Genomic DNA, 25,081 nt, shown 5'->3' on the forward strand with positions numbered 1-25,081 from the left:
GGAAGCCTACATACTGATGGGTGAGATCTTCTTAATCCCACTTGGTTCTGAGAATGTCATACCTATTTGTACACTTTCTGAGAAAGAAGGGGCTTGAGGTATTCCTCTCTGGAATGACTGAATGACCGAATGACCCTAGAAAGAAGACCTTTGTACATAGATGTTTGAGGGAATTCTTTGGTGAAATACCCTGGTCCTTGCCTGATCAGTGAAGCTCACCAGTTGGCAAGCTCTATTTGTCTACACAGGGCTTCCAATCAGTTTTTTAGTGCCTCACTTGTAAATACAAACAGAGAACTAAGGATCATCAGATATTTGAGGAATATCTTCAACAGGAAAGAAAACAAAATGAATAGGTGAATGGATCTCTGAAGAAATAGAGATAATGTAGGAAGGGGGAAAAAAAGTACAACAGAGACCTAAGGAAAAATACTAAATCCATGAAGCAAGAAACAAAAACAGAAGCTTCAGAAAACCTTTGAAATTATACAAATCTCTTGGAAATTAAAAATATGTTGCAGAAAAAATTCAAAATTTAAAAGTGTAAAGAAATCTCAGAAAACAGAAAAAAGAAATCCCAAAGTGAACTTATTTTACTACTGGTGGAAATCTTTAATTGAAATGTTTTCTTTTCTAATCATAATTCCCCATTTTTCATCTTATTCCCTTATTCTCATATATCTAGGTTTTATGCTTCTTCGAGATGGTCAATCTTTTAATTGCTTGACATTCTCCTAGTCCATTGGGACTTCTTCACTTATCTTCCTACCCATCTTGGACCCCATAGTTGGAAGTCTGAGCTGTTCCATCTTGATCCCCTTTTACCCCTCGTCTTCTGTTCATGCCAGCAAATGCCTTCCCTACCCCTCCGTGTGTCCTCAAGTTTTCTATCCCTGTTCCTTCTATTCTGAGTCAGTGAATGGTTTTTAGAGAAGAATCACACAGTGGTGCATAGTAGCCCCATGGGAATAGTCTTCAACCCCAACTGCATTTTTGCAGGGCCTACCCATTCTCTCTATTGAGACATTCTTCTATTTAACCTTTTGTGAATCCTACTTCTTTAGGGCTCAGGTTTATTAAGTCACTTAGAGAAGCCTTTCCTGCTATCTAGACTAAATTAGTAACCCTGTTAATGTGCTGTCATTATGCTCGATGTTTATTTTTAAAATGTTTGAAATAATCACAAACTTACAGAAAAATTGTCAGTATAGAGAATTTTTTTTTTCTTGAACCATTTGAGAGTTGTAGCCTGATGCTTTATCACCCCAAATACATTCATGTATATGTCCTACAAAAAGGATTTTGTCCTGCATTACTGTATAGCCACTGAAATCAGGAAATTAATAATGATGTACTTCAGTCTAAATGGACCAGTTCACCAATTGTCCCATCATTGTTCTTTTGTTAGGAAAAGGATTTTGTTACAGTAACACATTGCATTGTTACCATGTTTCTTTAGTATCCTTCATTCTGGGTTATCCTTCATCCTTCTTCTTTTTTTTTTTTTAAACTTTCACGACCTTAACATTTTTGAAGATATTAGGCCAGTTATTATGTAGGATGATCCTAAATTTGGTTGTATTTGAAATTTCCTCACAATTAGATTCAGGTTATACATTTCAGTGCATCCTATCAGGTGGTGCATAATTTCAATTTGTCCCTTTCCTTATGATATTCATGATTACCTGGTAAGATAGTGTCTGCTAGGCTTCTCCACTGCAAAGTTACTTTTTTCTTTGTGATAAGTATTTCATAGGGAAGCACCTTGAAATTATGTAAATATTCTGTTCCTCATCACACTTTAAATATATTATTATATATGATCAATTTATTTTATCTCTGTGGATTCAAGTTTTCCACTTTATGCAGTTGTAATAATATAGTCATAATCATTATTTTATTTTATTTCATTATTTATTTTGATGTTTAAATTGTCCCTGATGTGGCCAGAGGGACCCTCTTCAGACTGGCTTCTGTGTCTTTTTGTCATGTCCCTGTCAAAATCTGAGCACTTTAATTCTTTCTGGTACAACAAATGTTCCAGACTCATGTTGTAATTTCCTCTTCCTAGCCTAGGAATCAGTCACTTCTCTAAGGAGCTTTATTCCTTTTAGAGGGTAAGGGTGTCTAGAAGCCAAGTTCTGCTTTAGGTGCACTCATTATTGGAGTATTGCCGCTCCCAGGCCCTCTCAGTGGACAGAGCTTGTAGAATGTATGTGTGTATGTATACACACATATTTACATCCACATTTATTTCTATATCTATCTATCTCTCTGTATTGAAACCATGAGTTCACACTGGTACATCTCATTCCTATCTACCATCATAGGGTTCATTCTAATTTTCTCCCTTTCTATATTTGTATTTTTCTTCTCAGACAATGGGAAACCTGGAGCTCCCTTATTTTTTATTTATTTACTTAATCAGTCACCCTGTTTGCAGTCAATCCACTATCTCTGTGGCTGCTCCCTCCCCTGTATGGATACCCTTCTCACCCCATGTGGATTTGATATACCATGTTGGGCTGCCCCCATATGTAAATGTTCTCCTTACCTTGTTTAGCCTCTAATACCCACACCAGGCCGTTGCTTCATGAGAATGTTCTTACCCTGCTGGAGTTCCAACACACCGTGTCAGGCTGACTCTCTGAATGGACACCTTCCTCATCCAGCTCTGGCACCCATTGTAGGGCAGGTTTTCTTCACTGGATGCTCTCTTTATTCTGCTTGCGTTTTGACAATCCCACTCTGGGCCAGATGCAGTAGGTCAGACTTGTGCAAATAATTCAGGATTCTTTATGATCTTCATAGTTCTATTCTAGAGTTGTGGCATATATTTGCATGTATGGAATGATGTGTATAATTATAGGGTAGAATATTTTAATAGAGATATTGTCTGCATATGTAGTGCCTGTGGTTCTTAGATTTTAAAAAAGCCTTTTTATTGAAGTATAATGTATGTACTGAAAAGTGTAAAGATCATAAGATTATGTTGTGAACCATCAGAATGTGAAAACACCCATAAAATCACCATCCAGGACAACAATTAAAATATCAGTATCCAAGAAGTCCTACTCATGATTTTTCACAATAAATCCTTATTAGATATATTCAGTCTAACCAGTAGACATAAACTGCGTTCTTTAAAATTGTATGCCTCTACTAATGGCATGATGAATAAAATAGAGCTTTAACAAGTACACGCAATTGACTATTTTGAAAGACTGTATTTGAAAAGTTAATTATAGCAGTAATACCTTTTTTTTGAAGTTTTATCATTCAGTTTCAGAAAGTCTGGAGCAGTCAGTCACTAGGGGGCAGCCTGTACTGCTTCCACCTATACTCTTTATCCTTATGTTAGTAACTGAGAATTATTTTGTATGGAAGAAAACAAACGTTTCTTCAATGAAAGAAGTATTTTATTATTCATAGATATGAAGAAAATGGACAAAATTATTTTGTTATCTTATCTTTAAATTGGAATAATTCCTTGGTTAAATGAATCTTGACATCTGGGAAGCCCAACTTTGCTTCTTAGGTAGCCCCAGCAAAGTGTCCGAATTTAGGTTTAGAAGGTATTTTCCCTGCCTAAACAAATTTCAGATAATAATTTATCCAAACCTTCCTCTAATCTTCCCTTTCTCCTCTGCGGATTTCTCCCAAATGCCATAGGATAAGAACTAGACTCTTGAGCTAAATTGGAGAAAAGAAAACCACAGCTCAGAATCCAACAGGGCATTTTCTTCCATCCACTGATTTCATTTGGCATTGCTTAGTGGCAGTTCCTTTTGGTAGCGCCCTGTGAAAAATATCAGAGGATGTGTGAAAGAGAAAACTTGGTCTTTCTTGATTTCAGTTCTTTACTAATCTTTTTCTCATGCCATTCTAGTTTTGTGTAAATCTTTTCTCATTAGATTGATAAACTTTCCAGTTTCTGCATATCCCTAGAATACATGAACTCATCTCCAGATGCTTTTGAGCCATTTTATTTCTAGGAACATAAGGAGACTGTTGCTGCTTTTCTCCCTACCCTTCCCCTAATATAGTATGGCTTGGCTTCTTATTCTCGGGGACTTTTTAATCATAATTTAATGTTATTTCTTCCTTTCTATAGATAGAAACATTGGGATTTACCAGTATTATGACAAGAAAGATCCACCAGGTAAAGTACCTATTCTGTGCAATTAATTTTTATTAACTAAATATTCTAAACCATGAAATACTGACCATTAAAAACGCTCTTCTTATGAGCTTTAGATAAATTCTAGAATTTTAAGAAAAGTCCCTTCAGTTCTTTGGAAAAATGCTGAGGTTGATATCTATCTGTTCTATATAAAATAAAGTAGTATCGAAAAAATGCTGTAGCAGGACATGAAAATTTTCATTTTCCTGCTGATCAGGCTGATAACAGGGCAGTCTATTCACGTTTATTTATCAGTGTCCCAGTAGAGGGCATTGTTAATGCATGGGTCCTACTGATGCTGGCCTCCTGGATCCTCACCTGATATCTGAAATAGGCATTTCTGAGTGAATGATCAATTTTCTTTATCTGATTAATCCTGTTAATCCCAGAAGTTTTATGATGGGCCAAAAGGTCTTTCTAGCTAGAGTTACTTCCTGTTTTGGTCTCCGTTGAAGTGGGCTTGTGTGAGCATCCTGTGTGCTTAGCTTAGTGGTTAATAGGCTGACTTCATGGTTCTGATGACAGACTGAAGCAGCTTCTGTTCTGGGCTCTGTTGCAGTTCTCTTTCCTATCTGATGAGATTGGAAGCTCAGGATATTGGTCCAGCTGTTGTGCCTTTTCACTGCAAATTTAGGAAATATCTCTATGAAATGAAAACATCCAAATTATAGCCTTTTTTTCAACTGTCTTTTTAGAATCCAAGCATAATTTATTAATCTCAATAATGCATGTAATGTTAATAATACATTATACGTGTACATATTAAAATGTAAGGCATTATAATAAAAATAAATTCTACTTTTGTTTTTTTCTTTCTATCCCTTCTGCTACAGTATCAGCGACAGAGCATGGTAACTTAGAAGAAAAGCAGAAGCTGGCAGAGTGTAAGCTTACTTTATTGTTTTTGGAATTATTATAAAACTGGAAAGTTCAGTATTATAAAATATTCATCTGGAACAAAGAGGAAACATTATTCCCTGCAAATTTCTTAAATTCCCATTACTTAGGAATATAAACATATGAGTAACAATTGTATTTGTCAGGCCTTTCTAATTTAGACCATTGAAATCTCTATTCAGTTTTGATAAAATGTATGTTTATATAAACATAAACTTTCATAATGAACTATATATTAGTATATTTAAGATAATTATACCAAGCTTAAATTCTGATAGTAACATTTAATTATTCATACTTTGCCTAAATTGTTAACATGTCTTACCCATTTTTAAGAAAATAATATTTGTAATATCAGTATTAGCATTTTATTCACTCTAGTCTTTTCTGATCTCCAGTATATGTTATATATATTATGGTGACAATGTAATATGGTTTCAATGACATAAATTAAACATACATTAAGATTTTTTTGGATTATAGCTAGAGCTGAAAATCCCATTTGTTCTCTTGTTTTTTAAATGGTTGAACTGACATTTAATTTAAAAAAATAATGTATTAGTAGCTGCAACACAGATTTAAAAATTTGCACATACGTTCTACATCAAAATTGTTTAGAGACTCAAATTCATTTGCTGAAATAAGATATATAGCAATTCTACTCTCAAATTTAAGTATCTATGTATACTACATATGTATATGTACATGCAACACACACATAAGCACAAATACACATGTAACTCTTGTTTGGAATTATTAATGAGGAGAATCCAAAGATGAATTCATTTTTCTGATAAAATAGATATGAGTTTAACATTTTTAAATTATTTTAAACAGAACTATTTTTAATTTATTTTAGGCTAACATGATGACTACTAAATAATTTTATCTTTCAATTAAATTTATTTAAAGCAAAACAAAGGCTTATCATTATTCAATTGTGGTGTATACTTTAAAGAGAACTGTTTTAAATTAAAAAGAGCACTATTAGGGCCTAATTTGTTAAAACTTGGATTTCCCTCCGATTTTTCCATAGTTTTAAAATGTGGAGCTTTAATGCCTAACTTCATATATTTTTATGTACAGTTTTATTTTTTATTTCTTTTCATTTTATTTTATTTCTTTGCTCATTATATTCATTTACTCATGATAATTTTTTTTTTTTAGGTCTGAGTAGGTTACTTGTAGAATTTAGAATTTCTTTTGGATTCAACATTTAATTATTTACATGAAAAAGTTAGTAAAGAGTACATCATTTACCATGAATTACTTAATTCACAAGCCTAGCAAACTTTCCTGGGATTCTCCAAGCCTTGTTGGTTGTCATCGTAAAATTATGATTAGGGAATTGTTTTGTGGTAAAATCCTGTTCCTATGACAAAGCCTTTCAAAAGGCTGTCATTTGATGATGGAAATGAAGCCCACTTCCTCTCAATTATAGAGGTGTTTTATTTTAATCTTCCTAAGGCACACTGCTAAGCAGAATTTCCTTTTTAAATCTTGTTTAACTAACTATAGTACATGTTTTATTTGCCAGCACGAGATTATCCTTGGACGCTCAAAAACAGACGCCCAGAAAAACTCCGAGACTCACTCAAAGAGTTGGAGGTATCTTTCAAAAAGTTTCAAAAATGGCAACAAACAAATCTGTTTTTAAAACATCTTTCAACAGCTTTAATTTTCATAAAGGATCGACTCTCATGGTGATGATAGCTTTGCTTTTGTCCAGTGATGAGTTCCAAAACAGTTGCATCTTTGTGTGGCATGTTGATCTTTTTTTGCTTGCAAATCAGAGGCACTTTAACTGATAATGACAATGTGTATAGCCAACTATGCTCTCTCTTTTTCTGTTGTACTTCAGGAGCTGATGCAAAACAGTCACTGTGTGCTGAGCAAATGGAAGAACAAATATGTCTGTCAGGTAAAATGGTTTGACAAGCCTTTGCAGTGTTTAACCAATGGAGCTGAAAACTATGTAGTAATTGGTATTCTTGTGTTATGTTAGGTAATGGACAAAAACTTTTTTAGCAGTGGTTATTTCATAGTTTGAGTTCTACTTGTTCTAGAGCTAACATTAGACAGATTGACACAGGCCACCAGGCTCATTAATCAGTATTAATCAGTATAGTTGTACTGACATACAAACACTAATAAAAAACTTTTCATATTGTATTTTTTTGTTTGAAGTTGTCTGAATGTTGTAGTAGATGTTTGCTGGCATAGATTTAATATATTTTTGAGTGAAGATGAAACCACAGGGCAAAAGACTTTTTGGCATACTATTCTTGTAAGCATTTGTGAATATCATTGCTTACGCAAATCAACAACCCAACTATACACAGTTAGACCTATGATAACAAGACATTTGGTCCTACTTTTTGAACCCTCTAAGCTGTGCTGTTTACTATGGTAGCCACTAGTCATATGTGAGTGAATAATTAAATAAAATAAAAAAATCAGTTCTTCAGTTGCACTACCCACATTTAAGTGTTCAATAGGCACATGTTACCATATTGGACAGTACAGATACAGAACATTTCCATCTCAGACAGTTCTATTGGACAGTAGTGTTAAGGCCTGGACAAATGATCTAAGTATTGAATGGGTAGATTCAGGACATAATAATTAGTGTACAGTGATTACAAGATAATGACAAATGCTTTAGCTTTTCTGATAGGCTTAAAAAGTACTATATGTCTAGAAAAATTTAATATACTTGTGATAAAAAGAATAATTATTAGTCATCTGTGGAATTGAAGTTGCATTAGTTCTAATAAGAATTGTAACTGATATATTGAATCAAATATTCCTATATTAATTTAAATTATTTTTTACAATGTGATTTATTTTGTGTAATCATTCTTGTTTGTAGTTTAGGCCCATAGTTCTATTCATAAAGCTACAACATCAAATTTGTAGCAATTATAAACAGATCTTAATCTACTACTTGAATATATATTATCATTTTTGTGGATTCTAGTTTTTCCTCGTTTTTTTGTCTAAACTAGTCTACCTTTACTCATGGAGGCAACTAGTTACCTTCTCAACTGGCATAAATTTTTATTTTTCAGAGATCTTTTACAAGGGTGAATTAGCATTTTTAGAATCATAGTACTTCTTAAATTTGCCTTAGGATACTATTAAAAAGGATGGAATTTAAAAAAATTATAGCTTATTTGCATAATAGTACATTTCAATCAGATTTTAAAACTTGAATGCAAAATAGGCTCCAGAAAGTTTCAAACTTACTACAACTCAAACTTGTAGTTTTCAATGCCATTACTCACGTTAAAAACAGGCTCAGAATTATTTGACTGGAGGGCAAGCCTGCCACCTATAGTAAGAGGCATGTCTCATGGCCTCCACCCTTACTCATCACACAGGGTAAATTGCAACATGTTGGGCAGCTTAAAATATGCAGTGGAGCATCCCAATAGACAATCCTTTTTAGATAGGGTTTAATGAATTTTAATTTAATAGTAATTTTGTGTGTGTGTCTAATGAAGGGATGTCTGGAGAAGAATGTCCCTCACTATTATATTAATTCAACTCAGAAAGGGAGTTTTCATGATAAAATATATGTAAAATTACTTTTGTAATTTACATTAATCTAATTGGTTAATTAGGCTGGTGTACTAATGAATCTGCTTTTTTTTGTTTGTTTGTTTTTTGTTTTTTTTTGAGATGGAGTCTTGCTCTGTCACCCAGGCTGGAGTGCAATGGCGCGATCTCTGCTCACTGCAACCTCCGCCTCCTGGGTTGAAGCAATTCTCGTGCCTCAGCCTCCCAAGTAGCTGGGATCACAAGTGCGCGTCACCACATCTGGCTAATTTTTGTATTTTCAGTAGAGACAGAGTTTCACCTTGTTGGTCAGGCTGGTCTCAAACTCCTGACCTCATGATCTGCCCACTTTGGCCTCCCAAAGGGCTGGGATTACAGGCGTGAGCCACCGAGCCCGGCCCAAGTCTGCTTTTAACATTTCTAACAGGACTTATCTTTTTTGGTTGTTCTATTATATTCTGTGCTTCATTTCTATGATTATAAAGATATTTCTAAAATAGACCTTATACTCTCAGCACATTCTTGATGTGATATATTTTCACAAGATAACTTCACCTCCACACTGCCCACAGGTCTAGGTTAGTCTTCACATATTTAAAGTCCTTGAGAGACCTCCTAACATTATCCCTCTACGTCTTCAGTTTCTAGTTAAGACTGTTAGCTAGTTCTTCTAAAAATCTGTGTGTGTTCTATTTCAAAAAATCTCTGTTATAACAATAAATTAAAATGTTTATATTCAAGCTACATTATTAGCATAAGGAAATGACCCCCTTAGCCCTTTCTGTTAATTTTTTGTTAAATTTTTCTTAGTTATAAAGTAAGTAAACCACTTCAACAGGCTCCCCAAGGGACCTCCTTTTGTGCACATATCCAGTATGGTGGTTCCAGAGATAACGTGTCAGCTGACCGCAACATAATGCTCTATAACTCTTAGAAAAGGAGTGAAAAAGTTCATCAACATCTTCATGCTAACACATTTGGACTCTCAGTCTTTTAATTTGGCTACTCTTCTGCTAATGTACATTATTTCCTCCCAAGAAATGGTAAATTTAGGATTTGCGAATTTATTTTAGTTGTCATCCCTTACTGCTTTAGAAAGTGCAATTGTTTAAAAATGAGCCAGGCAACCACAGCAATGTAAGATTTCAGAGGATGCAATCTGAGGTTGGATCTTTCTATGTGTCAAACAATGAGGATTTGTAGGTTTTCATCATTTACTGAAGCTTAGTTGATGTTGTCAGTCCAATGATCTGCACATTGTACCATTTAGAAACTAGTTCCCCCCACCTATAAATTCAGAATAATTTTCTTTCTTACTTTGGAGGATAATAGTTTATTTTATTTTTCAGGATCTTTACTTATTTTTTCTCCTGTTTTTATTTTTTAATTTTATTTTTGTTTTTTACTTCCATAGGTTTTTGGAGGAATAGGTGGTGGTTGGTTACATGAATAAGTTCTTTAGCGGTGATTTCTGAGATTTTGGTGCACCCATCACCCGAGCAGTATTCACTGTATCCTATTTGTAGTCTTTTATCCCTCACCCACCTCCCACCCTTTCCTCTGAGTCCCCAAAGTCCATTGTATCATTCTTATGCCTTTGCATCCTCACAGCAAACTCCCACTTATGAGTGAGAACATACAGTGTCTGGTTTTCCATTCCTGAGTTACTTCACTTAGAATAATGGTCTGCAATTCCATCCAAATTGCTGTGAATGCCATTATTTCATTCCTTCTTTATGGCTGAGTAGTGTTCTATGGTATATATTTACCACAGTTTCTTTATTCACTTGTTGATTGATGGGCATTTGGGCTGGTTCCATATTTTTGCAATTGCAAACTGTGCTGCTGCAAACATGCATGGGCAAGTATTTTTTTTCGTATAATGACTTCTTTTCATCTGGGTAGATACCCAGTAGTGGGCTTGCTGGATCAAATGGTAGTTCTACTTTTAGTTCTTTAAGGAATCTCCACACTACTTTCCGTAGTAGTTATACTAGTTTACATTCTCACCAGCAGTGTAAAAGTGTTTCCTTTTCACCACATCCCTGCCAAATCTATTTTTTTTTAATTTTTTGATTATGGCCATTCTTGCAGGAGTAAGGTGGTATCACATTGTGGTTTTGATTTGCATTTCCCTGATCATTAGTGATGTTGAGCATTTTTTCGTGTTTGTTGGCCATTTGTATATCTTCTTTTGAAAATTGTCCCTTCATGTCCTTAGCCCACTTTTTTATGGGATTGTTTGTTTTTTTCTTACTGATTTGTTTGAGTTCATTGTTGATTCTGGATATTAGTCCTTTGTCACATGTATAGATTGTGAAGATTTTCTCTCACTCTGTGGGTTGTCTGTTTACTCTGCTGACTGTTCCTTTTGCTGTGCAAAAGCTCTTTAGTTTAATTAGGTCCCAGCTATTTATCTGTTTTTATTGCATTTGCTTTTGGGTTCTTGGTCATGAAATCCTTGCCTAAGCCAGTGTCTAGAGGGATTTTTCCAATGTTGTCTTCTAGAATTTTTATAGTTTCAGATCTTAGGTATAAGTCCTTAATCCATCTTAAGTTGATTTTTGTGTAAGGTGAGATACGAGGATCCAGTTTCATTCTACATGTGGCTTGCCAATTATCCCAGCACCATTTGTTGAATAGGGTGTCCTTTCCCCACTGTATGTTTTTGTTTGCTTTGTCAGAGATCAGTGGGCTGTAAGTATTTGGGTTTATTTCTAGGCTCTCTATTCTGTTCCATTGGCCTGTGTGCCTATTTTTATACCAGCACTATGCTGTTTTGGTAACTATGGCTGAGAGCCCATAGTTCTCTTCCCACTGCTTCTTCTACCCTTGTGTTTCACCTGGCTTTCTAAAATTTTCTCAGCTTCAGGTAAGGTGAGATCCTTCTCCTGTGATCTGGACGTTCAGGTTCCCCATTGAGGGTGTGTGTTCAGGGGTGGATGATCCCCCTTTCCCACTTTCACACTTTGGGCACTCAGAGTTTTGGGGCTGTTTCCCAGGGCCTGCAGGAGCAATCTGCTTCATTCAGAGGGTCTGTGGATTCTTTTGGCTCTTCTGTTAAGTTCCTGTGGTAGTTCTTGGAGCAAAAGTTCATGATGTGTGTCCCCACGTGCTGCTCTGTCTGTCTGAGTGGGAGCTTTAGTTTAGTCCTGCCTCCTATCCACCATTTTCCTTCTACCTCCCAGAATGGTTTTCAAATCAAGACTTAATCTATACATATGTTTAGGATAAAGATTGTCTTTTAAAGTTTTTTTCAGACAATGCCTATCTCTAGTTTGGGATACATTAAAAGGTATGAGATACACAGTTTTAGTTTTACCAGCTATTCAATGTATTTCTCACTTTTATTTTTTTGGTTTCCTAAAATCATTTCACTAAAAGTGTTTAATAATTTTTGCTTTGAATTTCTTAAACCATTATAAATCTGTTCCTAGAGAATAATAGTTTTAACAGTAATATACTATTAAATTGTTCATCAGTCTGGTGGAACTTTTGAATTTAATAAAGTATTATGGTTTAAGTCACATTCATGTTTGTAGATTATTATGTAATTAGTTTAAAACAGTATTATTAACTATAGATGTAACTTCATATATGCTCATTTTGGATTAAATTATTTGAATTGTGCATGTAAATTTAGCTATAAAAGTATGTAACATAATCAGCTGTACCATGGTTTCCATCCATAACAATTCTGCATTTTCAGGCACAATTTTAAAAGGCCAACAAAAGATAGTTTCCTTTTTAAATGCCTGTGGTAAATTATTTGACAGGCTATGTAAAAGTATGAATTATTTTCCAAGCCTATCACAGATAAATTGTGACCTTATGAAACTCATTTGATCACAACTCCCTTAATTGTAGAACTTGATTTTTCTTTTTGTCAAATTATGCGAAACTCAATTTACTTTTCTCATAAAATAATAATAGACAAACCATGTTTTCAAGTTATAACTATTAATAGTAGCATATTATTTATACAGAACTCATCACACAGTATTTATTGATTTCAAGCATTGTGGGAAGAACTGTGGGAGTCACTAAAGAAATGTAAGGCATGGGCTGGGTCCACAGCATAACCTAGTCAAGGAAAATAGACACATGAAATCACTAGGACACTAATGAGTGCTAAATTGTATGACACTGAGTAAAAAGACGATAGAAGTTTAGAGAAAGCATAGCATAAAATAAGAAAAAAGTTGTGGAGAATTTAGACCTGAAAAGTTGTGTAAAATTTGGTTAAGCCAAAAGAAAAAGTATTCCAGGAAAAGGGAATTATATTAACTGAGACTTAAATAGGGTGTGTACATAGTAGTGAGGAGGTGAGCCCATTTAGAAATACGTGGTTCATGTTGAAGAATGAAAGGGCTAGAAAGGCACCTTGGAACTTCCTTGTCGGGGACTTTGAATGTTATATTAAGGAAGTGACACATTGTCCTGTAACAGTATAAACACTTTCACTTATAGAAGGACTTTTAGAAGGATTAGACTTATAGAAGGATTTAGACTTATAGAAGGATTAGACTGGCAGTGGGATGTAGGGTAACACGTGAGAACCAGAGGCCCTGAAATAATTTCAGATGATAAGTACAGTGACGTTAAGGTGCAGAGGGTTTTGAAAGCCAGAAACATTTAGAATGACAGGTAAAAAAGCTAGTTTTGACTCTCTTACATGTGAAGTGACCAGAGATAATCAAATGATGGTATTATTGGAAGTATTGAACTGGAGTGAAAGGTTGGAGTTGAAAATTTGGGAGGAGACAACCTCCCAAATCACCTAAGAGGAGGTGATATTAAAATCATCTAAGAGGGTGCCCTCAAGAAGGAGGAGGTGAGTATTTTGGGAGAAGAGCTAGAGCCAAGGATCTTCTCATTTGGAGGACAAGAGAGGAAAATTAAGCCAACAGAAGAAACAGAAAGAGCAGGCCGGGCGCGGTGGCTCCAGCCTGTAATCCCAGCACTTTGGGAGGCTGAGACGGGCGGATCACGAGGTCAGGAGATCGAGACCATCCTGGCTAACACGGTGAAACCCCGTCTCTACTAAAAAATACAAAAACCTAGCTGGGCGAGGTGGCGGGTGCCTGTAGTCCCAGCTACTCGGGAGGCTGAGGCAGGAGAATGGCGTAAACCCGGGAGGCGGAGCTTGCAGTGAGCTGAGATGCGGCCACTGCACTCCAGCCCGGGCGACAGAGCGAGACTCCATCTCAAAAAAAAAAAAAAAAAAAAAAAAAAAAAAAGAAACAGAAAGAGCAATTAGAGTAATGAGGAACTGTGGAGAAGTTTATTTCCCTAAAAATTAGAGGGTTTTTAGAAGTCAGAGGGCTTGAAAAAAGGCTTAACTTATATTTTGATTCCTGTTTTAATATTTAACTACTTACAAGTCTCAATGTTGTTATTATTAAGCTGCCTATCAACAGGCATTTGTTGAGGCTCAAGAAGAAACCCATCTTTATGTTAGGGACTAGTGAAAATATTAGATGGAAATTTGAAATATATTTGGGAAATGAAACTAATGTATAAAATATTAAAGGATAATTTGATATTAAATGTTATATTTGTTGATACAGTATCTAAAGTTTAATACCTAAAGTACAGTATCTTAAGTTCAGAGATTGTTGCTGGTTAAAGTAGTTGATTAAGATTTCATAAAGGAGACTGGACATAGCTGGACTTTGAAGGAAGGACATACTTCAGGCAAGTAGAAAGGGAAAGGACAACACTCCTAGTCAGGGGAAATGTACCATCAACGAAAAACTGTCTTTCAATAAGTACAAATTAAGGGCTAGAAAGGTAGTCTGAAAAGATTGCTCCACAGATGTGTATTTGATTTCCTCTTTTGACGTACTCTAAAACTGTTTTGTTGCAGGGTTGGGCTAGGTTCACTATTATGATAAACAAATAAATAATACTGTCTTAGGGCTACTGAACTTAGCCAGTATGTGGCAGCTTAGCACTTTATATTTTCCCACTTAAAAAAAAAAGTATTTACTGGTTTTCTTTAAAATTACAAAAATAACAGACATGCTCAAGGCAGAAAATTTTGAAAACACAGAAAAGCCCAAAGGGACATAAATCATCTAATTCAGCCACTCAGTATTACCCACTATTCACGATTTGATATTTATCCTTTTACTGTGCAGACATTTACTTACAAGTATTTGCTTAAAAGATTACATACTTGATATACATATAATGTACATATGGCCTAATTATTTTAATACATAGTATTTCAACTTACATTTGTACACTACATATATTCTTTTTCATGTGTCATAAAATAAACACATGAACCCAACACTGAACTAATGAATTCGATTATTACCAATATTGTTGATCTGCTTATTATTCTTCCTCCACCCAGTTCCCCTATCCCTCTCAGATACAGATGGTTTTAAAGAGCTTTTCCTACCAAGCATTAAAATGTGCAAATTAAAATAGCAGTGAGATACTATTTTTTCCACTCAACAGCTAAGCAAATATTTAACAGCCTCAGATATTAGTGGTAAGTTTATAGGAAAATGAGTATTTTCATAAATCACTAGTTAGAGTGTACAATTGCCAATTGGAGGGCAATTCTATTGTTAGATATGTATACTAGAGAAACATTCACATAAATGTCCAATTAAAGTAAATGTTTAAAATTGAGAAGTATCTTATGTCTGCCAATTAGTGCAGAACCTTTTATGTATACTGTGATTCCATTTATGTAACATAAATTTTCTAATTTGCCATGGATATGTATTTATGTGTGTGAAATTATTCAAAAATGCACTGGAATTCTAGTTACCTCTGATATCTTGTAATTGGATATTCTTCAATTCTGTATGTATTTAAGTTCTATATTACCTGAATATACATTTTTTATTTAAAATTTATATAGCATTTTCCATGTGCCAGGCAATCTTTAAGTATTTTATAAATATTAACTCGTTTTCATTTCTCATAGAACAAATATTAACTCATTGTACTCCTCACAGCCCTATGAGATAGTTATTATATCTCCATTTAATAGATGAGAAAACAGAAATACAGATTAATTACACAACTAGTAAGTCATACCAGGATTCAAACTTAAACAAGGTGGCTTCAAAGTTCATGCCCTTAGTGACTGTATATCATACTGTTTTTCAGCAAACATAATTATAGAAAAAAATACTCAAATAAAAATACCCTCAATCACAGTGAGCTTTGGAACACACATAGGTCTTCCCATTAAACGTGGGTAATTAAAGCTATATGATTATTCTCCCTTCCTCTTATAACTTCACTAAATTATAGTAATGGAATGGGAAAAAAGATATAAAGTCATGAGGACAAAGAGAATAAAAAGACTGTGAAAACAGGAGATGTCAATATTTGAGGAAGTTGCAAACCAGATGGCTATGTGGTACCTGACTTTGCAGACCACAGGCTTTCCTGAAATATCAGTGGTTGCAGCAAAAGACACCAATGGGGAGTAAAAGCTTTGTACTATAGAACCCCAGAAAGGCACAAATACTGGGATGACCGGGTGCATTAGGAGGTAGAACTTAAAATAAGGGGATATGTTGAAAGTTTGTATAAAGAGAAAATGAGATGGAATAATTTTTGGGAGACACCAACCCACATGGTTTCTGGACTTGAAAACACTAAGCACATTCAAAAGTAAACATGAGGTGGCTAGACTGAAAATAAGGTGATTAATTGATTCTGTACCCAGAATAGTGAGGTTTTTCCCACCTCCTTTCCTGCTCCAGAAGCTGGACTTATGTCTCCATGTTACTTGCTTAGAGGATCCTCCTCTGGAAAAATAGATTATGCTTCCCAGAGTAAAACGTAGACATACTGGTACGTGGCAGTTCTCTCTGAAAAGGTAGCTGTGCCAACTAACCTTTCCTTACAGTGAGGCCCAAGTTAACAAGCCTACCCACGTAAACCAACTTCCTAACCACTTTTAAATATAACCAGAGAGCCAGAGATCACCATACTTTTGTGGAAATTCTCCATCTGTAATCTCAGATCTATAAGTCTAAGGCTTCAGAAAATAGAATCAGGGACAGTGCCGTAAACGGAACTAAATTCAGAGAATTAAAATGCATATCCACACAAAAAAAAAGAGAAGATGTTGCATCCTATAAACAAGAATGGTATGCTGTTTTTAACAAGGAATAATTGGCCAGGCACAGCGGCTCATGCCTGTAATCCTAGCACTTTGAGGGGCCGAGGTGGGTGGATCACCTGAGGTCAGGAGTTCCAGACCAGCCTGGCCAACATGGCAAAACCCTGTCTCTACTGAAAATGCAAAAATCAGCCAGGTGTGGTGGCACGCACCTGTAATCCCAGCTATTTGGGAGGCTGAGGTAGGAGAATTGCTTGAATCCAGGAGTCGAAGGTTGTAGTAAGCCAAGATCCCACCACTGTACTCCAGCCTGGGAGACAGAGCGAGACTACCTCTCAAAAAAAAAAAAAAAAAAAAAAAAAAAAGTAATAATCAGGAAAAAGGGAAAGGAATTCTTGCCAAGTTAAGAACATGACAGCATAAATAGAAAAATTAATAAATTTGAAAGATAAAGTTGAAATATCCCTATAATGTGGAACAGAATGACAAAGGTGATAGGAGATAAAAAAAGAAATTAGAGTATTAGGCCAGAAGATTTAATATCTAACTAATAATAGAAAACAGAAGGGAAGAATCAAAGAAATAACAAAAGAAAATTTTATGAAATTTGATATGAAAGCACTTCTTGCTTTGCTAATGCGTGTTTTTTTAGTACCAACAATATGCCAGATAGTATTCTAGGTGCTGGGGATAGCAGTGAACAGAAGGGACAAAAGTGACCAGTATCCCTGTTCTCATGTAGCTTATGTTCTAAAAGAGGAGAGAGTCAAGAAAAGATGAATAAGGGAAATATATAGTATGTAAGAGAGTGAAACTGCTAGAGAAAAATAAAAGCAAGAAAGAAAGTGTGATGGGGGATGGTAGGGCAGGATGGGCCTCATATTTGGTGGCCAGGAAAGGCCTTAATGAAGTATCCCCAAATTGAGATTAAGATATGAAGGAAGTGAGGGAGTAAGCCATGGAAGATACTGGGGAAGAGCGTTCCAGGTACAGGGAACAACAGGTACAAAGGCCCTGAGATGGGAGTATACCTGGCATGTTTGAAGAACAGCAGGGAGTTGATATGAGTGGGGCGAAATGAGCAAGAACAGTAGTAGGAACTGATGTCAGAAAGGAAATATGACACTAGTTATATGTCTTCTAGGCCATCCAGAGGGCTTGGCTTTTACTCTAAATGAGAAGAGAAGCTCTTGAAGACCTTTGAGTGGAGAATTATGATTCAATTTATTTTTTAATTGGATCACTGTAGCTATTGATGGGAATAGATTGAAGAGAGTGAGAAAGCAGGGAGATGACTTAGAAGACTGTTGCCATAGTCCAAGGTAAGGTGTGATGGTGGCTTTGACTGGATGATAGCAGTGGAGTGGTGAGAAATGGCCAGATTCTGAGTATATTTTGAGTGTTGAGGCATCAGAATTTGCCGATGAGTCAAATGTAGAGTATAGAGGAAATTTCTGAGGAACTGGAAGAATGGAGTTGTCATTTACTGACGTGGGGAAGATTGAGAAGAGATATTTTTGAGGGACATATCCAATTTTGGACATGATATGTTTGAAATGCCCATTAGATAGCCAATTGGAGAAGTAAAATATATTGCTGATTATTGGAATTTGTAGTTCAGGGAAAGATTTGGCCCAGATGTATAAATTTGAGTGGCAGCAACACAGATAGCATTAAAAGCCAAAAGACTGGTGAAGATCACCAAAGGAGTGGGTGTAGACAGAGAAACAGAGGAGACTGAAGAGCTGAGCCCTGGATTCTACCAACATTTTAAGATTGGAGAGATGGAGAAAAGGGAAGATGAAGAAAGGAGACAAAATGGAGTAGCTAGAGAAGTAGAGCACAATGAAGAGAGTGTGGTGTCCTGGAAACCAAGTTTCAAGAATAAAGTGGAGTGTTACTAGAATGCCAAGATACCTGTAACAAGATGCTGGTCATTGGCCACTGCCTGCGAGGAGCATGCAAGTCATTCATGATCTGGATAAAAGCAGTTTCAATGGAAGGTGATGGTAGATGCCTGATTGGAAAGTATTTTTTAAAAAACTTTAATTTTAGGTTTAAGAGTACATGTGCAGATTTGTTATATAGGTAAACATGTGTCATGGGGGTTTGTTGTACAGATTATTTTGTCATCCTGGTACTAAGCTGAGTACCCAGTAGTGATTTCTTTTGCTCCTCTCCCATGTCTCACACTCCATCCTCAGCTAGGCCCCAGTGTCTGTTGTTCCCCTGTTTGTGTCCATGTGTTCTCATCATTTAGCTCCCACTTACAAGTGAGAACATGTGGTATTTGGTTTTCTGTTCCTGAATTAGTTTGCTAAGGATAATGGCCTCCAGCACCATCCATGTTCCTGGAAAGAACATGGTCTTATTACTTTTTACGGCTGCATAGTATTCCATGGTGTATATGTACCATTTTTTCTTTATCCGGTCTCCCACTGATGGGCATCTAGGTTGATTCCATGTCTTTGCTATTATGAATAGTGCTGCAGTGAATATATGCATGCATGTGTCTTTATGATGGAACTATTTATATTCCTTTGGGTATATCCCAGTAATGGGATTGCTGGGTCAAGTGGTATTTCTGTCTTTAGGACTTTGAGGAATCTCCATGCTGATTTCCCAGTGGTTGAACTAATTTATACTCCCACCAACAGTGTATAAGCATTCCTTTTCTCTGCAACCTCACCAGCATCTGTTATGTTTTGACTTTTTAGTAATCGCCATTCTGACTGGTATGGGATGATATCTCATTGTGGTTTTGATTTGCATTTCTCTAGAGCTCAGTGATATTGAGCTTTTTCTCATATGGTTGTTGGCTGCATGTATATCTTTTTTTTTTTTTTTGAAAAGTGTCAGCTCATGTCCTTTGCCGACTTTTTAATGGGGATTTTTTTTTGTTGTATTTAAGAGAAAATGGGAGGAGAGAAATTAGGGGCTTATAACAAAGGGTTAATGTTGTAAAGGAAAATGGAGAAATAGGGTAGGAGCTTGACAGAGAAATGGAGTCAAAAGAGGTTTTAATTTTTTCTTTCTTTTTTAGATGAGAGAAATAACAGATGTTGGTATGCTAATGGGAATAATCCAATGGAAAGGGGGAAATCAGTGCAGAGAAAGGGGAGCATTAATTGCTGGAGCTGTTAGCAAGAAAGAAGGAGAGAGACAGAAAGAAAGAAAAACATACCTGCTAAGGGGGAAGAGAATAGAAAGTAGGTGCCTGGTATCTGATGACATCGTGGAGATGCTTTATAGTCCTGGACTACTCAACTTCATATTTCTTCCTAAGTGAGAACAACCCCTATTTGGTTAACTAATGAGTTTTCAGGTTTGTGTTACATATGCAAGAATGCATTTCTAACTAACGTATCATGTTATTTAGAAGTGTGAGGTAGCAACAGAAGAAGCTGCTAAGAGAATTGAAACTGATTATCTTTGAGACTGGGATGACAGGCTGTGGGGTAGAGGTAAGACAGTAAACAGCTGTTTTAATTCCAAGTATTCTCTGACATTTTAACAATTTATACATACATTCCTTTAATTGAAATCCTTTTCAATCATGCTCAGTGTCAGTTTAGGTCTTCTGAGAAGCAGATGGCAAGATAGTACTAGCCATGTGAGAGATTTGTGGGGGAGATGTGAAAGATGATGAAGAAGGGAGCAGGAGTAGGTGGGGAGAGCTTTTAGACTATGATGCTAGTCTGAAACATGTGAAAGGAGAGAGAAGGAAGGAGGGTTGGAGAGAAAGAGGTGCAGGCTGAAGCATGGTGCTGAGAAAGTTTCAGCCAGGCCAAATGTTACTCATTAGAGGAATCCCCTGTTGGACAGGATTGGGCTGTCCCTAGTACCCCGTGATGCTCAGTCGTTGGCTGGTAGCCACCCAGGGAAAGTGTGGCTTCTCTCCGTCAACTCAGCCTCAGTTCCTCTTGAAGGAGTTCTGAGTGGTACACAGCCATAGCCATTATACTCACGAAGATTTACATTAAAATAAAGGATGTGTGTATGTTTGTGTATACACACAACATTGTACCCGAGAAATCTTAAATGTTCAGCTAGTGAGTTTAATATCATGCCCTTGATAATTAGTCTGTCTTGGGCAAAAATTTTTTTTTTTTTTTTGGAGATGGATTCTCGCTCTGTCACCCAGGCTGGAGTGCAGTGGCGCAATCTCTGCTCAATGCAACCTCTGTCTCCTGGGTTCAAGCAGTTCTCTTGCCTCAGCCTCCCGAGTAGCTGGGACTACAGGCATGCACCACCACATCTAATTTTTTATTTTTACTAGAGACGGGGTTTCTCCATGTTGGCCAGGGTAGTCTTGAACTCCTGACCTCATGATCCACCTGCCTTGGCCTCCCAAAGTGCTGGGATTACAGGCCTGAGCCACCATGCCTGGTATTTTCTTTTGTTTGTTTGTTTGTTTGTTTGAGATGGGGTCTCCCTCTGTTGCCCAGGATGGAGTGCAATCTCAGCTCACTGCAACCTCTGCCTCCCAGGTTCAAGTTATTCTCCTGCCTCAGTCTCCTGAGCAGCTGGGATTATAAGTGTGTGCCATCACGCCCGAATTATTTGTGTATTTTTAGTAGAGACAGGGTTTCACCATGCTGGCCAGGCTGGTCTCGAACTCCTGACCTCAGGTGATCTGTCCGCCTTGGCCTCCCAAAGTGCTGGGATTACGGGTGTGAGCCACTGCTGGGCCTTGGGCAAAAATTTTATTCCTTCCCAAGAAAAACAGGAAATTTACATTGTATCTTGACTACTTCAATCCAAAATTCAATGACCTATGATAATTGACTGATACATTGTTTATGCTTAAGTATACAGTAGAATATTTACCCAATTTTGCAACATGGTTATGATACAAAGAAACTCTTGGTCTTCTTTTTAATAATATATCTTTCTGTCATCAATCAACATTTCCTTCCTGTTCTCTTCATAAATGGTTCTTTCTCTGCTTTTATTAATTGTTTTCATTTTAAAACATTTCTTTAAAGAAACTCTTAATTTCCTGGTTCCACTATTGGCATTCATGACTAATAATGTCTTGGAAGCTTCCACGTATTTTGCTACAAAGGAAGCCAGTTCAGGACTATTAATTTTTCTCATATTTATTCAGTTATAGTTAATCATATTTGTCAAGCTAAATGAGTTCAAAATCTGAATAATCTAACTCCTCTCTTGTTGTTTTTCACATGTCTTTTACAAACACATACCAAATATTTATCTAGTTTTTAAAGGGAGGGTAAAGTTGTACTTCCATAGTTAGCTAATGAGAAGACTTTTAATATATTATATTTAAATACTGGTACTGATTTTTTAATCAGATTTTATCACTTTTATAGAAACTTAAAAAGTGACTTATTTTAAATTTATAACTTTGTATTAAATGTACAAGTTAGAATGTGATATAAGTGTATGTATAAAGTAAGCATCTAAGGTTAAGTGGGAAAACACAGCAAATTTATATTCATGATATTTGAGAATATTATGTTACATATATGTCAATGTAACTAATAGAGAAAACACATTAGGTACTTTTGCCAAATTGTTACTTGTATGTCCCTTAGTTTTTTTTAATAAAGTGTTTTTTTTAAAATAAAAATATTAACTTAGCAGATAAGCTACTTAACAAGTGACTGTGAAATGAAAAGCAGTTGTAACTACTCATAAAATAGTATTGTATATAAAATATTCACAGTGGCTGTCCACAGTGAAGAAGTACCTGTCCTTTGGTAGTCCCATTGGTCTTAGTGGAATCCTAGGTTGAATTGTGAGGCCCCACTAAGCATATAAATTGCTCTAGTTTTGTGTTCATCATTCTCCCATAATAGAACAGTCCCTTGTTTTATCTGATGCCAAGTCTTCCACCTAGACCTAAAGTTCCCAAACTACACCGAGGCACCCTGGGTACTACAGTGAATTCACAGGCATGCTGCAGGATATTTTTTAAAGTCTCAAGGAAAACACAGAGACTACTGTCGAAGATACAAGCTATTAGCTCCAGATAGTTCAGAGTTTCAGTGTTAGTTTATGTTACATTCCTTTTCAGGTTGTCATAGCTATTTGAAGCTGGGCTTTCAGGGCTTGCTGTGATAAAAAGCAACTACTACACAATAATTAGCATAGAACAGGCATTAGGGTGAGGATGTCTAATTTGATTTCAAAATTTGACAAGTTTTGTGGTGCCTGTCTTCTGTTAGTACATACAACTTGTTAGTAAGTAATTGTAGTTATTTAGGAATGAAATAAAAGTGTTTTTAACATATTGACCTCCAGTTCCATTCATGTTGCTACAAAATGGATGATTTCATTCTTTTTTATGGCTGAATAATATTCCATTGGTTTTTTACACCACATTTTCTTTATTAATTGATCTGTTGATAGGCATTTAGATTGACTGATTCCATATCTTTGCTGTTATGAATAGTGCTATGATAAACATGTGAGTGCAGATATCCCTTTGATATAAATATATTTCTTTTCCTTTGGATAGATACCAAGTAGTAGGATTTCTGGATTGTATGGTAGATCTCCTTTTGTTTTGTTTTTCTTCTTTTTTTTGCAACAGAATCTTGCTCTATTGCTCAGGCTGGAGTACAGTGGTGCAATCTCACCTCACTGGAACCCCCCTCTCCCAAGTTCAAGCCATTCTCTTGCCTCAGCCTCCTGAGTAGCTGGGACTACAGGCGCATGGCACCACTTCTGGCTAATTTTTTGTCTTTTTGTAGACACAGTGTTTCATCATGTTGGCCAAGCTGTTCTCAAACTCCTGACCCCCGGTGATCTGCACGCCTCAGCCTCCCAAAGTGCTGGGATTACAGGCGTGAGCCACCATGCCAGGCCTCCTTTAGGTTTTTGATAAATCTCCATACTATTTTCCATAGTGGTTGTACTAATTTACATTCCAACCAACAGTATGTAAGAGTTTCCTTTGCTTTCTTGCCAGCATGTTATTTTTTTTTCTTTTAAATAATAGCCATTCTAACTGGGGTGAGATGAAATCACAGTGTTTTAGTCATATACCTGTTGGCTATATGTGTGTCTTTTGAGAAATGTCTGTTCATGGACTTTGCTCATTTTTTTAAATGAGATTTTTTTTTTTTTTTTTTTTTTCTGTTGAGATGTCTGAATTCCTTGTATATGGTAGGTATTAGTCCCCTATTGGATGAGTAATTTGCAAACATTTTTTCCCATGTAAGAGGTTGTTTCTTCACTCTGTTGATTGTTTCTTTTGCTGTGCAGAAGCATTTAAATGTAATATACTCTCATTTGTCTATTTTTGTTTTTGTTTTCTGTGCTTTTGAGGTCTTAGCCATAATATCTTTGCCTAAACCAATGTCCTGAAGAGTTTTCCCTAGAACTACTACTACTTCTAGTAGATTTACACTTTTGGGTTTAATCCATCTTGAGTTGACTTCTGTATATTGTGAGAGATAGGGGTCCAGTTTCATTCTTCTAGAAGAATAAGTGGTTATCATTTATTGAAGAGGGTTTCCTTTCCCCAGTGTATGTTCTTGAGGGCTTTGGAGAAGATCAGTTGGCTGTAAATATGTGGATTTATCTCTATGTCTCTAGTATGTTTCATTGATCTGTGTGTCTGTTTTTATATGAATATCATGCTATTTTGGTTTCTATATCCTTGTAATATGTTTTGAAGTCAGGTAGTGTGATGCTTTCAGTTTTTTTCTTTTTGGTCAGGATTTCTTCAGCTGTTTGGATTCTTTTTTGGCTCCATACAAATTTTAGGATTATTTTTTCTATGTCTGTGAAAAGTGGCATTGGTATTTTGATAGGTATTACATTCAATCTCTAGATTGCTTTGGATAGTATGGTCATTTTAACTATGTTAATTATTTTAATCCATGACCATGGTATTTTCTTTTCACTTGTTTGTGTCCTCTTCAATTTCTTTCATCAATGTTTTATAGTTTTTTCTGGTAGAGATCTTTCACTAAATTGGTTAAATTTATTCCTAACTATTTTAATTTTTGTAGTTACTGTAAATGAGATTGTCTTCCTGATTTCTTTCTCAGCTAATTCATTATTGTTGTATACTGATTTTTACATGTATGCTGATCAGTGTACTATTGATTTTTATATGCTGATTTTTGTATGCTGCAACTGAATTTGCTTATCAGTTCTAAGAGTTTTCTGGTGGAGTGTTTTGGTTTTTCTAGATATAAAATTATGTCATCTGCAAAGAGGGACAGTTTGAAATTCTGTTTTCCAATACTAATGCCTTTGATTTTTTTTTTTTCCCCTTGCCTGACTGCTCTATCTAGGACCTCTAGTACGATGTCAATTAGGAAAAAAATAGGTGAAATAGGCATTTTTGTCTTATTACA

General features: G+C 35.8%; 1 protein-coding gene across 1 annotated transcript in view; it reads left to right on the forward strand.

Moving 5' to 3' along the window:
• Positions 1–25,081, forward strand: part of LOC105513818 (WD repeat-containing and planar cell polarity effector protein fritz homolog) — a gene marked incomplete at its 3' end in the record, with an annotated part of 360,743 nt that overhangs the window by 110,769 nt on the left and 224,893 nt on the right. The window contains exons 3-6 of the mRNA XM_011944849.1: positions 4,115–4,162; positions 5,023–5,067; positions 6,618–6,688; positions 6,942–7,001. Coding sequence (XP_011800239.1) covers positions 4,115–4,162; positions 5,023–5,067; positions 6,618–6,688; positions 6,942–7,001 — 224 coding nt within the window. The remainder of the gene's footprint in view (positions 1–4,114; positions 4,163–5,022; positions 5,068–6,617; positions 6,689–6,941; positions 7,002–25,081) is intronic.

Source organism: Colobus angolensis, unplaced genomic scaffold (genome assembly GCF_000951035.1).
Source record: "Colobus angolensis palliatus isolate OR3802 unplaced genomic scaffold, Cang.pa_1.0 Scaffold105, whole genome shotgun sequence".
NCBI lineage: Eukaryota > Metazoa > Chordata > Mammalia > Primates > Cercopithecidae > Colobus > Colobus angolensis.